The 16,393-nt window shown below is 37.4% G+C and overlaps 1 protein-coding gene across 3 annotated transcripts in view; it reads left to right on the top strand.

Moving 5' to 3' along the window:
• spon1b (spondin 1b) overlaps positions 1 to 16,393 on the top strand; it is a 114,829-nt gene that overhangs the window by 83,417 nt on the left and 15,019 nt on the right. For all 3 annotated transcript variants that reach the window (XR_001662919.1, XM_007558582.2, XM_007558581.2), the window contains exons 7-11: positions 5,756 to 5,820; positions 9,403 to 9,604; positions 12,468 to 12,608; positions 12,837 to 12,912; positions 15,231 to 15,413. Coding sequence is in view for 2 of the 3 variants with exons in the window: in XM_007558582.2 (XP_007558644.1) it covers positions 5,756 to 5,820; positions 9,403 to 9,604; positions 12,468 to 12,608; positions 12,837 to 12,912; positions 15,231 to 15,413 (667 nt within the window). In the remaining variant the exon portion in view is untranslated. The remainder of the gene's footprint in view (positions 1 to 5,755; positions 5,821 to 9,402; positions 9,605 to 12,467; positions 12,609 to 12,836; positions 12,913 to 15,230; positions 15,414 to 16,393) is intronic.

The raw sequence follows: 16,393 nt of genomic DNA, 5'->3' as shown, positions 1-16,393 counted from the left end.
TGTGGACTTTGTGCATTTAAGCTCACTGTTGCTTTAAGGGAATACAGGCTGTTATTTTGTACAGTACAATTACAGCCGTTTGCTCAAGGGACAAGGAAATTACAACGTAATTGGACAGATGATACAGCTTCATGTCACAGGTGGTTGATAAGTAAGCTCCTGAGCCAATAGAGTTGTGTTTGCAAAATAAAATTCAGCAAATGATTGAAGACGAGTGGAACTGCGGTCTATTTCCCCCAGGTTAAACTGTTTCATCATTTACTCGCCTTTCTATAAAACTATTAAAATTGTTTGCCATTTTTCAGCCTGTGTGTGTGTGTGTGTGTGTGTGTGTGAGTTCTTACATTTTGACTTGAGCTGTGAATTTTATCTGACTGAGTTACAACATAGTGGCCTCGTAACCAATCTGTTCCACAGCCTCTATGCGATTGTAATTGCATTAGTGCAGTGTTGATTTTTTATTAGACACCTTTTCCCAAAGTCTCCAGGCTCATTTTCCTTTATTAGACAAGTCTAAAAAGACAATACAGAAGCTCTTGTCACTGAGTCTCTCCAGACAAAATTCATTCCTAAGTGAACAGAGTGATAACTGGGCAGAACTGAGCCAATTGAGGAGATTTGCCATGGAAATGCTGCAGGTTGCCTTTTGTTTGTGCTAAGAAATATCTTAATAGGAGCACACGGCTCGCCTGAAAACAGCTGAAAGTTGCCAAATAATGAATATGTTACATGAAGGACCTTTGACTCAGACATAAATATATTTTTCATTATCCATTCAGCAAGAAATTACAAATAATAAAAACTACATAAATGTGAATTTATAGTATACTAGGTAGTCACAACGTATATATGTTTTACCAGATCTAGATCTTGCAGATGGAATTGTCCTAGACTCAACAGAGAGTGTCGACTTACTGATTCTATCAATCCTGCTGTCTGGTGGAAAAAAGTGGAAACGGGTGTCAAACAAGCAAATGTAAAACCATCTGAGCTAGTTTATTAGCTAGTGACAAATGAGTAAGTCTTGCATATAACTGGAAACTTGAATTCATGTTGTGGCGTCGTCTGTCAGTATCCTCAAGATGTTGGTGCAGTGATGCTTCAGGAATGAGACTCTGCATGCATGACTTTGGACAGCAACGTTTTATTACAAACTGGAGCCTAAGACAGCACAGCACAACCGAATCCTGAGGAAATCTTGGCCTAGTCACAGTGAAATCCCCCCGATCTCTGGACAGCATCTCTTTCATAGGGTTCTGGTCAACACAAAGTAAACGTTATCACATAAATATGTTCCAGATATTGGCATGTTTAGGTCTTGGCGGAATGCCTGCTACTGCGTCTAGAGTTCAAAGATTAAACTTGTTTTTTACAGTCGGTGTGACTGTTTCTCTCAAGCATTTTTAAAACGAGTCCTCCTATACGATCAGACACTACAATGTTCTCATCACTAGAAAACCCCACACCTTGGGCCACTGGAGCCACCAACTTCCAGTTACAACGATCCATTAGTGTACTTTACACAACAGTCCAAAGTTCACTGTTCCAGCTGAAATTGGCATGAATCAATATTTAATAATCATATGAACATGCTTACGGTAATATTTTTAGCCTGTAATTGGAATTCTTTTCATAAGTCTGTTGATTACTGCAATCAAAATGTCTTCAACTATTATATTATATTATATTGTTGATGGCATGTGGACTTTAAATTTAACCTCTTAACTGTCACAAGGACACTTTTTTTGTGCGAAGGCTGAGGGGTGTTGTGGTGAGCTATCTGCAACTACACATTTATCTTGTCATTATCTAAGTTGTTTTATGTTTATTAACATATGCTTCAGCCATTCAGCTTTTCATTTGAAAATTGTTGCACAAGAGCTGAATGATTGGAGCCATTACATCCAACGTGCCTTTAAATTTTTCCATCTCTGTGTCCTTTATTTATATATATATATATATATATATATATATATATATATTTTTTTTTTTTTTTTTTTTTTTTTTTTTTTCACATTTTCCTCCATCCATCTGTTTGACAGACCAGATATAGATGTTTGCTGTCACAGTGCAGATGCAGCGCTGAGTCACAGTAATCGTTTTACTGAAGCTTTCACCTGAGCTCTGCATGCCCTCGTGTTTGCCAGCAGTGTCACTCACTAATCTTTGTAATTTCTTTGAAAGATGTGTCCAGGGCCTCAGCTGTTTCCTCTTTATTTTTATTGCTGTCACACCTGGTGCTGTGGAGGCTGGAAAAGAACAGATGACAGCAAATCTCTGACAGATAGAGAATTCAACAGGTGGAGAAGCTGGCGGTGCTGCACTTGCACCGCAGTCATTATCTGTAAACTGTTTTATACAATTCTTTAAAGTCAGGCTTTTTTGGCATCTCAGTGTGACATGAGATAAGGAATGGTGGAGCAGAAGGTTTAGAGTCAATAGGTGGCTGTCACCCCTCCAATAGAGGATCTAAATTGGTGAGGAGGCGTGTGACGATTCATGATGCTTCCATGATACTGCCCTCAGATATGTACACGTCACCATGGGACATGACCAGCTAATGGGGTTAAATTAACTTAGATCCAAACAACAACTACAACCTAACATGGTATAGAGGCCATAGAGCCATTCTTGCTTTTGCTCAGACTGTTTGTTGTGTGACTACCTGTTTAAAACTAAATCCATAAGAGTTGTTTCTGTGTAACATTGTTTTTTTTTTTTTAAGTACAATCGGTGTGTTTCAAAGTTCTTGCATCGTAACCACAGAATGCATGCTTTATTATCTCCCTGTCTAGCACTGTTTAACCAGCTTATTTTGCTGTTAGCTCAGTTATTATCTATGCACATGGGAAATCTCACTAAGTGACTCATATCAGGCCATTGTGTAAAAATGGCAGAAAGAAGCTGGCGTGTAATAGAGGCATTTAAAGATGTAACTCCAAAGACGATACAGTATATTGACTGAATGAAAAGAATACAAACTCAAAGAAATCTATATTTTTTATCTGCTCTTCATGTCTTCTTTTTTATTCTCCACACTTATTTTCTCCAATGACTGCATTGTACTCCCTCTCCTTCTCTTAGATGTGTTTTTGTTAGTACCCCAATCCACTTAATTCCCATTCCTGTTCCATCTAAGTGCTTATATTCCTCTCATCTTTCTTGCTATCCTTGTTATGTTCAGCTATATAATTCTGTGAGTCCTCCATCACATCTGGGGCTCTTTCTATCACGCTGAGTAAAACTTCTTCAGTTTTTTTTTTTCAATATAATTGTTTTCCTTCCCAACCAAATTCTCAAAGTCTGCCTTGCTGAGCTCCTTTCTTTCTTCTCTTCTTAAAAACATTCAGAAAAAAAAACATCATGTGCTTTGAAAAATTGGAAAATCACAGTTATTTTGTACCATTACTATAATTACCATAAACAAACAGGACCATTACAGAGAAATTTGCATTCCCAAACAGCCTCCCCAAAGCTTTTTGTGCCATGTGTTTTCAGCTAAAATGTGCAGGACAGTGTGACTGTCAGAGAATGCTTTTCTTTTATCCTTTACTGAGGAAAAGCCTTGGCTGTGTGGTAATGAATGCTGGTCCAAGAACCAAATTGCTGAGACGAGTTGAAAAATTTAAGCATGACTGACTGACTCTCTAACAGTGGTTAATCTGATTGAGATTTCATTATGCCATCCACTTAAATTGTACAAAACAGACCAAATTGTTGATATGTGGCTGAAATAATTTACTTGTAGGTCAAAGAATTAGAAATTTACTTTTGAACTGCTGACGTGTACTGGACAAAATGCAACGCAAAACAAGCGACTTGAGCTTCTGTTTGGTATTTTATTATTTGTGCAATTCGCCAGACGAGGTGGCAGCACAGTGTCGTCATAATTGAGAGTAGAGATGAGCAGTTATCCCACTGTTTATCTTCATTATGATTCATGTTTTATCACAGTGAGAATATTGATTTATTGTGACAACAATCACCCAAAAACTAGTGATAGTTTGTCTTCATATTCTTTTGTTAGTTCCATTAGTGCAACAATAAATAAGAATATTTTTTAAATGACAGTTGTTGTTGTCTTTGAAATCACACCAGTTAACTTATATGGTGCCCAGAAACAGCCTACTCATTATTAGTAAATGGCTGTTTGGTTCTGTTTGCAGGGGGAGGAGTTAGAGCAAGTGTTGTGTTCATGAGGCATTTATGCAGTGATGCACAATAACATACAATGTATTGCTAAAAACGACTTCATGGGCGGTTTTTGTCATCACTTTATGGTTGTCACAATAAATATAAAGTATTTTGAAAAATATTTAAGTCCATACTGCCCATCCATAATCGACAGCTATACAGTGCTCTTAAGTCTTCGACACATTATTCCTACCACTGTGGCCAAATATCTCATTGTTTCTTTCTCACCTTAAACATCTCTGGAAACAATTTGAATTGTTTGGATGTCACCAATAATTTTTATTGCCAATACTTTATTAGTCTCAGTTCAGAATTATACACCTGTAGCTACTTTATTGTCGTTACATCTATAAAAAAAATGCATAAATCAAAACAAATGCCTTTATTTTTGCTTGCTCTATTGAATTCAATTGTGACGTTCTCATGCAAAGACCTCTTCTATTTGAAAAGATGCCAAATCCAGAAAAGTCGAATAAATAGTTTTTCTCCTCATGAAATGGCTTTGCTGCAGAAGGAAATGTATGATTAGGATCTTAGTTATCGCTTTGCCTGAAATCGCTCCTGTCTGGATTTCTGTCCATTGCACATTGATTAATGTGTTTATGATTCTGTTCCTCTTGACTTCTTGTCACTTTGCTGGAACTGTTTTTTGATTCTTGCTCTATGGGTGTTTTTGTATTTGTCTCCATATCTGTGTGCGTGTACTTGTGTGTGTCTTTCTGACTATATGTGACTGTTTGTTGCTTTGCTGTGTGTGTGCGTGCGTGTGCGTGTGCGTGTGTGTGTGTGTGTGTGTGTGTGTGTGTGTGTGTGTAGGGAAAGGTCTGAAGCCACTGAAGCCTCAAAGCCCCAGGATGCTCGAAAGAGAAAATGAACACTCACTTGTTAAAATTGTTTTTAGCCACACAAACTCAAACAGAAGACACAACACACATCCATGCTCCAGCCTGAACTTGTTTTTTTCTTCATTCAGCCTCATAGAGAAGATTGTAAACTTCAGTCAACCAGATAAAAAGTTTTTCTTTCTGCGTGTCTGAGAAAGTGTAAAAGATGGAGAATTTGAGATTGCATTAAGGATATTTGTCGAACTGTAAAGGTGTGTTTAAAACTTCAAATTCCCTTCCTCTATAATTAACTTCTTCAAGAGTAGGCAAAATCTATAATTTTTTTTCTCCTGCTTTTTGGCTGAATAATTTGTTGGGATTCATAGTAATGGAAAGAGCATGCCGCAGTACATAAAGTGGCTGTAAAGCTGCAAAAACAACAACCAGACTGGTGGGGGCACAGTGACGTCACCATGTAGAGTCAAAGACATCTAAAGCAAAACACCTGAGGACCATTTTGTCATAATCACTCCCACTTTACCGACACTCTTAAGCCTAAGAAAATTGGGATATACTATGCTGTCCTTGAATGAGATTTTCTCCCCACCAGTCATGTCAATTTGTCAATTTTCGTCTTTTCCCCGTGAATGTTTCTTTTCTCTCCCTCTGCGATTGTACATTTAGAAGCACATTACACTGCGAAACACCCACTCTTCACTCCATCTGTTTCTTTCCAGGGTGATGAAGTGCTGACCGTCATTAAAACCAAAGCTCAGTGGCCAGCATGGCAGCCACTTAACCTGTAAGTATCACACAATTTCAAAACAGAGGGTACTTCTGTAAGAGATGAGATTAAACAGAAATATAAGTGAAAAGTGTGTAAACCAGGAGTATTTATTTGTTGTTTTTTAAAGTGTTTTGCTGATTGTGAGGCACTTCTCCAACTCCAATATACAGTGAAGGAAATAGAATCATTATATACATATATAGCTACTGGATAATTCATATTCTTGCCTCTGAATTTACTACTGTGTTCAGCAATGTGGGTATTTAAAGTTCTTCACACTTTCTGATAGTATCAGTCTTCTTAACTGAATTTGAATTGTATGGCTGTTGAAATAAATAATTCAATTGACACTATGCTTTAACACAGGCATGTGAATTTAAATATTATTCTTAAATACTTACTGAAATACTTGTATGTCCTAGAAACGCTTTTAACTGATGTCTTAATGATTTGTAAATGTGCTCAGTTATTTGTATTCTTTATAAATTATTGCAACATCAAAAATATTTGTTTATATTATTCTATCAAAATGTTCATATGATGGCTTATTCATTTATTAAATTGTAACACTTTCAGTCCTTGCTATTATTAATTAATATTAGCATCACGTTAGTGTCACCTTAGTGTTACCTTTATTCCTGCAGATTAGTCAGGAAGCTGTTTTTTTTATGTAACTCTAATTGTCTGAGGACAATTCTCTTAATTGTATGTGAGCACAGCAATAACAAGTTGTCACTTTGTGTTTCTGCCGAAACTAAAAACTTGTTAGCATTCAGATTGGGATCTGAAATGATCTAGAAGAGCGGCTGTAGCAGACCTCCTCAGTTGTTGGAACACATAAGACAAGGTTCTGAACCAATGGATTGAAACAAAAATTGAGCAATAAAGATGGCTTTCCCCAGCAAAAGTTTGGGATCAACAAAAAAAAAAAAAAAAAAAATACCAGGTGTACATATTTTTTTTTTATTATTTTGACCAAATACTAATATTTTAACTATTTCCGATACCTAGGAAATTGCTGGAGGTGAGTGGCATCCTTCGATTCATAATAAAGCTTAGTTTAATTCACCGAAGCTAAACAGTTATTTGCTGATCTTTGTTGTGCTTCTTAGAATGTGTTAGTGATTGAAAAACAGATGTTAGTGGAAAGATGGGACTTATGCTGCAGCAACTGTGCATGTGTTCGTATATGTGCGGTATTTGCTAGGTAGGTGTGAGCAAACATGTTTTCATCTTGCTTCTTGAAGAAATGTGTTCATCTCATTTTGTTGTAACTTCTGTTGAAAAACATAATTTGCTCACTGAACACTCAGAAGTCTGGACAACCTCGACTTTACTTTTGAGACAAACAAAGAAACGGATGATTATATTTTGTTGAGAAACTACATGGAGACGACTACACAATTATTCAAAGCATATTCCAAGAACCAACAAACCAAACAAACATGACTAAAAATAACAAAGAAAGTTCGTCATCTGTAACAGATGATCAAAAGAAAAGCATGAGACACTTTATTTCCTTTGTCCTGGATGTATCTTCAGATGATGTGGTTTATACATGAATGGCAGAATTAATCTGCATCATAAGTAGCAATTAGCACAATTAATAAGCAGAACATAGAAGTTGTTTGAATAAAGTTTCAGCTCCAGCACAATCAATGAGCTATTGTTGTGCATGAATATTAATAAACCTTATTGTTTTCTGTCGGCATCGTTTATATGCTTGGTAAGTGGCGTGCTGACTTGTTTGAATATTAACACACTAGCATCCTCTAGAATTAGTTCAAGAGCAATTAGGATCTTATCACGACTGCAGCCCTGGAGGCTTTATGTGCACACTCACTTACACGCCGACACTTGTGTATCTTTCACTAAACATCTGTTTAATTGCCCTTCCTCGAATTGTTAGCAATTTGTGATAGCTTGTGGAACTCTTATTTTTATGACTACCAGCAGTCACATATTTGCATGCACCTGCAGTCACTCTCTCAGAGAATATGAAACATTGTTTCTATTCTGCAACTGTGTTTGCTGAGATGTAATGTTTTTGACCCGTGTATGAGTTAGAATAAAAAGTTTAAGGCCCTAACAAAAGCTCTTGCAACCTAATTCTTTCCCAGATGTCTCAATGCAGCCTTGACTTTATGGCTTCGCAAGATGATTTCAGCATAAACAGACATTTTCAGCTTCCGATTAGCTATTTTGTGGATGCAATTATCAAGCAATTAGCAGTCTAACGGGGGTCAGAGGTCAAAACATGTAAACTGTCACATTTACATGCAATTAATTGAGATTCCAAAGATTTTCTGAATTTGCAAATGATTATGTATGTGAATAAATTACAGACCTGGACAAAGTTTTTGAGGCTAACAGATATTTGACTTTTCATTAACTCTTCTGTTTTAGGTGTGTTTTTTTGATCTTTGAAACACTTCAAGTTGAAAAAAAAAAAAGGTTTAATTTCAAAAATGTTCCTTGTTTTTGTGCAAAAATTGCAGAACTCGGTCTTGGACAATGTTAGGATCCCAATTTTTCTTCATCAAAGTGTTTTTTGGCTAAATCTAAGTAGTAAGTACTTTTACTAGTAAGTGAACCGACCGCCTTTGATGAGAGACAAACCCAGACATGAATGGCTTTAGCCTGCCTTGCTGACTTACTGACTGATGATTCAGGACTTATGGTAATATTAACCTTTTCTATTCACATTTTCTTCTCCAAAGAGCCTGAAGGGGCCATCATCAGAAAAAGAACGTTATCCCAGTTCTTCGCTGACATTTCCTGGAACTTCTTGCAATGTGTCAGCCTGGCCTTGATGGTTTTCTTGGAGAGAAGTGGCTTCTTTTCTGTCCCTCCTGGCATAAGGCCAGAATCCAAAACTCTCAGTGAAACAACTGTGACTCCTGAGCAATCTCTGCACTGACAGCAATCCGATCCCTCAGTTCAGTCATCTTTAGAATATTGCACTTAGTGGCCTGCCTTGGGTGGCTTGACGTTTCCTTCACTGCAGTACAAGCTTCCTTCTTGGAGTTGTTGACGATTCTAGCAAAAGATTAATTTATGCTAAGTTTCACGGGAAGCAATATTATTGCCTGTGATGATCTTTTGCTGTGAACCGATGATGATGGCACGCTTTCTCTCAGGTAACATGGTTAACAGAAGAAGACTGATTTTAAGCACTATGCAAATGGATGATTGTCACCACAAAAATTGAAATAGTAAGCACAATTTCCAAAAAAATTGGAGGTTTTGCAGTGGCCAACTCAAAGTCTGGATTTGAATATGATTGCTGTGGTATGACCTTATGCAGCCATTTGTTTTTGATCACCCCCAAATGTGGTGAAAAAACTGATTGCCAGTGATGAGAAAAGCTCGATGGTACTTGCCGCCGCCAAGGGTGACTAAACCAGTTATTAGCTTTAGAAGGCGATTACTTTTGATGCAGAGCGTTAATGATTTGGATAACTTTTATCTTTAATAAATGAAATCATTATTTCAAAACTGCATTGTGGTTTTACTTCAGTTATTTGTGTGTGATAATAAAACGTCTCTGACGATGTGAAACATTAACATGTTTTATTTTCTCACCACCTAAATCAGGCGAGCTGCTCCCTCGGCAGAGTTTTCTGTGGATCAGACCCGGCACCTTATGTCCTTCCTGACTATGCTCGGGCCCAGCCCAGACTGGAACGTGGGGCTGTCCGGAGAGGACCTTTGCACCAAGGACTGTGGCTGGGTCCAGAGACTTGTCGCAGATCTCATACCATGGGATGCAGGCACAGACAGCGGTGTCACATATGAGGTACTATTTTATTACATCTTTTTATGTCAGACAGTGATAACTACCAAATTAAGAATCCTGCCACAAAGAAGCATCTTGTTGACAATTTATAAAGCCTGTCATCATGACAGCCAATAAGGAATCACAACATCAGTGAGGAAAACGGGTCATTAAGTGAAAAAAATGAAACATGGTCACATTAGAGACGCATTACTGACGTCTTTGCTGTTCAGCATTCCCATCACAGTGAAACATGAGGCAATAGACAAATGTTGTCAGACAATTAGGATTTATCTTGTTAATGGTCTCTCAAAATGAAGCTTTAGCATTTCAGTCCGGTTAAGGGGAACATTGCTGGACTTTGAGTCCTTTCTGTTTCATTTATCCTGTTGTACATTTGCTGTTGTGCTTGGGATTATTGTCCTGTTTATAACCCAGTTTGGGACAATCATCAGCTGTCAGACAGTTGAAAATGTTGGCTTACAGAAGAGTTCATAGTAAACTTAAGTAACTCGGTGTGCAAAGATTCTAACAAGCCCATATCATCACCACTGCACCACCGTGCTTGAAATATTTTCCACCTGTGAATAACCTTTGTTAGTTTACGTGACACAACAATTCCTCCTCGTTATTCATCGCAGTTGTCTGTTTGGCCTGACATGGAGCTAGTAGACATAACAGCTCCATTTTGTATTTACTTAAGTTATTTGTATGTGATGGTAAATGGAAGCTTACATCTTCCATAAGAGGCAGCAAGGTTGGAATGTTAGCTTACGCCGAACATCTTTTTAAGGGCAGTCTATCAAACCTATAGACTTTCTACATGTTACTCTGTACAATGATGGAAGGACCACAGGCAGTAGGTCTAAATCAGTCTGTTTATAAAACACAGCAACCGAGTGCTTTTCACTTTCGCTTTCTGGTACTGTGAAAGGTGTCTTTAGATTCTGCAGTCATGGTATGAAAGAGGCTTATCCATATTCACCAAGTGTTTTGAGACTAGAGCAATTTATTTATAGCTTGTGTACTCATGAATACGCATGGATCTCATCCCGCAGAGGAGAGATGGTAAATACTTTCCAAAAGTCTCACTCACATGAAGCCAGGTGTGTTACTTTTGAAAGGCGAAGTGTTTCTTCAGTGTTCAGAGCTTCATTTTAGCCTTGTGAGCTTTTTGGTAGTGTCACTTCTGCAAGCATTAGCACTCACAGCAGGGGAAAGTTATTCTTTATGAAAGTCAGGTTAATAGTAGAACAAAGACAAAACCGTGGGATTTTATTTTTGATCTTTCTTAAGATTGATGTGAGTTTGAAGAATTTTCCTGTCTTCAAACTCACATCAGACACTTGTCTGTTAAATTGTCTGTGTGGTTTTCTAAAACCACCAAGGGACTCCTAGGCCTAACCTAGTCCAGGTACTTTTCACAGAGTACCTGTGAAAGTACCTTTCACATAATAGTCGTACTATTTATACCCATAAATAGTACGACTATTTATGGGTATAGTCGTACTATACCCATAAATTTGTAGATTTATTACTATATATTGCATACTAGATTATACTAGGCCTTTTTCTTTCTCTTTAACAAAAACCTTCATCTTTGTTATCTTGGATCAAACGTGTCTTGCATTGATTGTAATAACCTCTACCAGGATTTATGCTTTAATTCATTTTGGTGCCTCTGTTGAACATTGTATGCTAACAATTAATCTTCCTATAAAAATAACTGGAAATATCGTTCATATTACTAAACAAAAATGAAGTGGGAGTCACGATGCAAAGCTCTGTCAATATAAATTAAGAACCCAAGTACCTGCCACTGATACTCCAGATACAGACATTAGCTCTGTGAAGCTATGCTGGAGCAATCCTGTATAAATTAATGCCACGCACTGTTCATAGAAATATTGTTATGGTTTTAAAAAAAAAAACTTTCAATTGATGAAAAACATAATGTTGCTAAAGTATTCATTCATCCATAGTATTGGTCAAAATGATGAAACGCACCCAGTAAAGCTGCATGTTGACTTTAATAGGTCATGTTGTTTGCTGTCATTGATGTTTGTCATGTTTCTTTCTTTACATTTTCTTTTTAAGTGCATCAGAAAACACACGCTTTGACTCACCTGAAAAGAGAGCTGCGTCTCTCTTATTAAAGCAGAGTAGGAAGGGAATCACTGATGCATGGCAGAGATCAAATAATAAAACACCTGCCATTCTGGCTGCTAATAAAATCTATGGGTTATTGTTGCATTATAACTTTTTTATTGACTCTTTTTGACAAATTGTGACTAAGTTGTTCTCATCATCAAGGAATAATAATGTCATTGTCCTTTTTTGAAAAGCTTGTTTTACAATCATTCAGTCATTTTATGCTGCAATTGGATTAGTGTTCTGGTTTCATGAATGACTTCTTGGTTCCGAATTTCAGCTTCTTATTTTCAATTACTAACCATTGTTTCAAACCTGTACTCTCCTCTCTTGGGCACATCTGATGTACAGCATACAAAATACACAGTATCGGTTAGTAAAGATATGGTTGTATGTACAAATATGTACAAAACATACATATTTGTACACCAGATTCAGATGAAATCTTCTAAATAGGTACATATTTTTAGTTGTTTTATAAGATTTTTTTTCTTTTTTAGAAATTTTCAATACTTACAGAATTGTGTTGCTTTGAGACATTTCAGTGATTCAAAATGATACATGTTTATTGTTTCAATTAATGCTGCAAGGTGGCAAAAAAAACAAAAAACTTCAAACACCTCTTGAATATGAAAACTTATGTTGTTTGCAGTTGCTGATCTTTGCTTTTTGACTTACTGTTATTTCACAGCATTTTACAGATCACTGACACTTTTTCCTTGTGGTTTTTCAGTCACCAAACAAGCCCACTGTTCCTCAGGAGAAAATCCGGCCTCTGACCAGTCTGGACCACCCTCAGAGCCCCTTCTACGACCCAGAAGGGGGCGCAATTACTCCAGTGGCTCGGGTAATGGTGGAACGTATTGCTAGAAAGGTAAAAGATTCACCGTATATGCATATTGTGTTACTGTCAATGACATAGAAAATAGGCATGCCCATAAAACAATCGATGGTTTTATGTGCAAAATAGATATTCTTTTGATGGCATAGATCTGGTCCAACTTTGAAGGATCCATAGATTAGACATTGGTAATAACTTGACTTAAAAGCGACATCTGGGAGCTACAGTCCCTGTGATCCTTATCTTTCCTCCTGTTTACAGGGAGAACAGTGTAATGTGGTGCCAGACACCATCGACGACATTGTAGCCGATATTGGACAGGAGGAGAAGGAGGAAGGTAAAGCAAAATGGACAAGCAGACGCGCTGTATTACAGCTGAGCAGAAAATGAACCCTCACACAACACAGTAGCTTTAAGATGTTTATGAAGTGTTTATTAAATAATTCAAGCCTTATTATTACTTGATTTTATATTTCCTTCATCTTCCTGGAAAATGGTTCTCTTCAGATGTCTGTATTTATTACATAACCTTTTAAATTCAACATTTGAACCTCTTTAGTTTCAACACAGAGGCTGTGTTGAAACTGAGTCTTTTAAAGCTTGAGAAAGCAAACCATGTTCACTGCAGAGACAGCTGGTTTGAGATGAAGCTAAGATTAGAGGTCAAATAGTAACTTTATAGATCTAGCTGGCCTTTGGCTTCAACCTGCTGTGTGTAGGTGGCGCTCCTGTTGTTGCAGAGCACCAGCCGTGGTTCAGGATCCTGTCCTTCTCAAATACACCCAATAAGGTTTTTTGATCTGGATATTGATAGCCCTGCACAGTAGCACTGCATAGCGGGCCTTTGGAAAGTCATACCCCTTTAAATGTTTATTTCTTTTTCTTTTTTTTTTCACAATAAAACAACAACAATAATCTTGTACTTTACTGTAAATACAAGGAAACAAATTAATGGATTCCTATGAAACAGAAAGAAAAGGATGCAGTAATTTGACAAGCAAGTATCTGGCTTCAGAAGTCTCCTAATTTGTCCACCTGTGTTTTATTTATTCTCAGCATAAGTACAGCTGTTCTTGAAAAAGTCTAAGAAACTTAAACAACATAAATTGATGAAAAAATAAATCAATAGCAAGTAACAAAAGAGACGGATTATAAAACAACATCCCAAGGCATCTCACTAAGCATTGTTCAGTCCATCATCTAAACTTGAAACCTAGCAAGAGATTGCCATCCACCTTAACATAGTGAGTGGGCAAGAAAGTATTGAACATAAAATCAGCTGTAGACACATTGTAACTCTGTACTCATTATAATTACTGTTATATAAAAAAGTGATGCAACTGTGAACATGGGGAAAAAATATGTGATTTGGGATCTGGACTGTGGTCAGCCATTTGGATTCTTCTGCCCCAGAGATGAGATTCTACATGAAGCAAACCAATTCTTATTACTGAGCAATATTTTACAGGTACAATGCATCTGTCATTAAGGCGTGTTGTGAATGTTTTGTAATTTGCGTGACAAGCGTCTTTGATGTTTATGGTCAAACAACTCATATTCTATTCTATTCTATTCTATTCATAGGGATATATATATATATATATATATATATATACTGTGTATTTATTAGTATTTAGATTTAAATATTTGTATGAGAGTGTGTGTGAAACTGGTGTAAAATTACCCTTTGTGTGAACAAACTAGGTCATTAGCGCTAATTAGACTCCATTTTCCCATTTTCTACTTCTTTTTAGTCAAAGTATTCAGATTTTTTTCAACCCACTGAACAACTCGTTCGATGTGTAATATTTTTCCTCTCTCAACTCCGGCCTAATACCTGTTTTTACGTGAAACGATTTTTGGTTGAGTGCAAGATTTTGCACGCAGGGCGAAAATCTTAGCAAGCATCACCAGCTGTCTAATAAATTTCTTCCCCATTGAGTCACGACCCATTTCCCTTTTTCCTGACTTTCTCTGTCCCTCTACATGTCCAGGATTTCTTTCTCGCTTCTATGTGGGATGCCTCTAAAGAGGAGAGGTTCCATTCATGCTGCTCCCTCTGGTCAGCCCAGACCTTTAACGCTTTCACTTACAGATCCACCCATCCCTCTCTTTAGCTTTTCAGCTCTTTTCTTCCCTCATTTTCCTTTGCCATTATGTGTTATCCCAGGGAACTGGGTCCATTTCGGTTTGTCCCTGTAGTCCTAAAGTATATTCACTCTCACCTCCTCCTCTCATTTTCCCTGCCTTTCCAAAGTCCCAGGAGAGAAACTTTAATTGACGCTCATAGCCTCGCTGCTTCTCATACCTCTGCTTCAGCTGATAATTGGATGAGACATTCACAAATCACATTCGTCTTGTGCGTAGCCCGAGTCCCTTGCTGCCTCCTTTCTTGCTAGGATATGATTTGGGGGATTCTGGTGGTCTGCTACGTGCTGTACTCACATTTACACTCGGTGTTAAGTAATTTTCTTCATTCTCACGGCACCGGAAAGAGAAATCTGGCTCATTCACAGTGAGATAGATTATTAATCTGTTGAGATGCAAATTAAACTTCCCACATTGACCGTTTCACCCGAGGCTTTCCCCCGAATAATGGGAAATAAATGAACTTAGTCCTTACCCTTTCATGATCTGTCCATCCGCCTTTCGTAGACGACACACCGGAGACGTGTATCTATTCTGCCTGGTCTCCCTGGTCAGCCTGTAGCAGCGCCACCTGTGACAAAGGTCGCCGAATGAGGCAGAGGATGCTAAAGGCTCAGCTGGATCTCAGCGTACCTTGCCCTCACACCCAGGACTTCCAGCCCTGCATGGCACCGGGATGCAATATGGAGGGTAAGAAGGCGTACACAAGAAATGCATGCAAAGATTTGGAAAAAGAATAAGCATTCTGTGGCAGCTTGCTGTCCATAAGTAAAATTTATGTGCATATGGAACAGCCTGGGCTTACACCGCTGAAATACAGATCAGGATAATTCTTTATTTTCTCTCATTAAACTGAAGGAAAGCAGTCTTTAATTCCCTTTTAATGGGGTCAGCTGAGCCACTTCAATACTTTGGAAATTTATGAGTTAGGCGCTGATTACACTTGGCAATAACAAATCCTAGCTGCAGCTTATGTGTATTTAGATCTTGTAGTAAGCTAAAATTTATTTAGAATTTATGCAGTTTAAAAGTTTATTTTTTTTGGCTTCTTTTATGTTTGTAATTAAATAAACATGCCCATACAACGTCAGTAAAGGTTAACAATGTGGCCCAGTTGCTGCCCACAGTTGGACCCACTGTTTTCACCAAATTGCTATTTCAACTGTGTTCTGGGTTTGGTCTGGATTTGAAGTTTCCACACTATGCCTAGTTATTTGTAGGCCAATAGTTGCATAATGGGTCCACGTTTTGACATAGACTTCCCCATTTTGGACCAACCTGAGCTTCACAATCTGTTGCACAAGGTTCCCTAAATCTCAAAATTATTTATTTAAAATCCACATTTTTTATTTCCTGTTGTTATATTTGTCTGAAATAAAAATGTTAATTTAGGTCTGATAAAAAAAAAACATGGACTGAAGAGAATACATATGTAAGTTTAAAATTACTTTTTTTCCTTTCACTGTAAATTCATATATTTCACATTTCAATATTCTGTTTAAATTGCAGCATAAAATACTACTGTCTTTGGTTAAACAAAAGGGAGCTTTGTATCATCAAAAATATCTAGCTAGAAATATTATTTTTACAATTTAGCTCATTTGGTACTATATTTTTTAAAGCACTTGAATACCTAGCAATGTCATCTATAGCTTGGTTACCCAAAAGAA

The sequence above is a fragment of the Poecilia formosa genome, unplaced genomic scaffold (assembly GCF_000485575.1).
Source record: "Poecilia formosa unplaced genomic scaffold, Poecilia_formosa-5.1.2 Scaffold97, whole genome shotgun sequence".
NCBI lineage: Eukaryota > Metazoa > Chordata > Actinopteri > Cyprinodontiformes > Poeciliidae > Poecilia > Poecilia formosa.
This window is presented reverse-complemented; position numbering and strand designations above follow the sequence as displayed.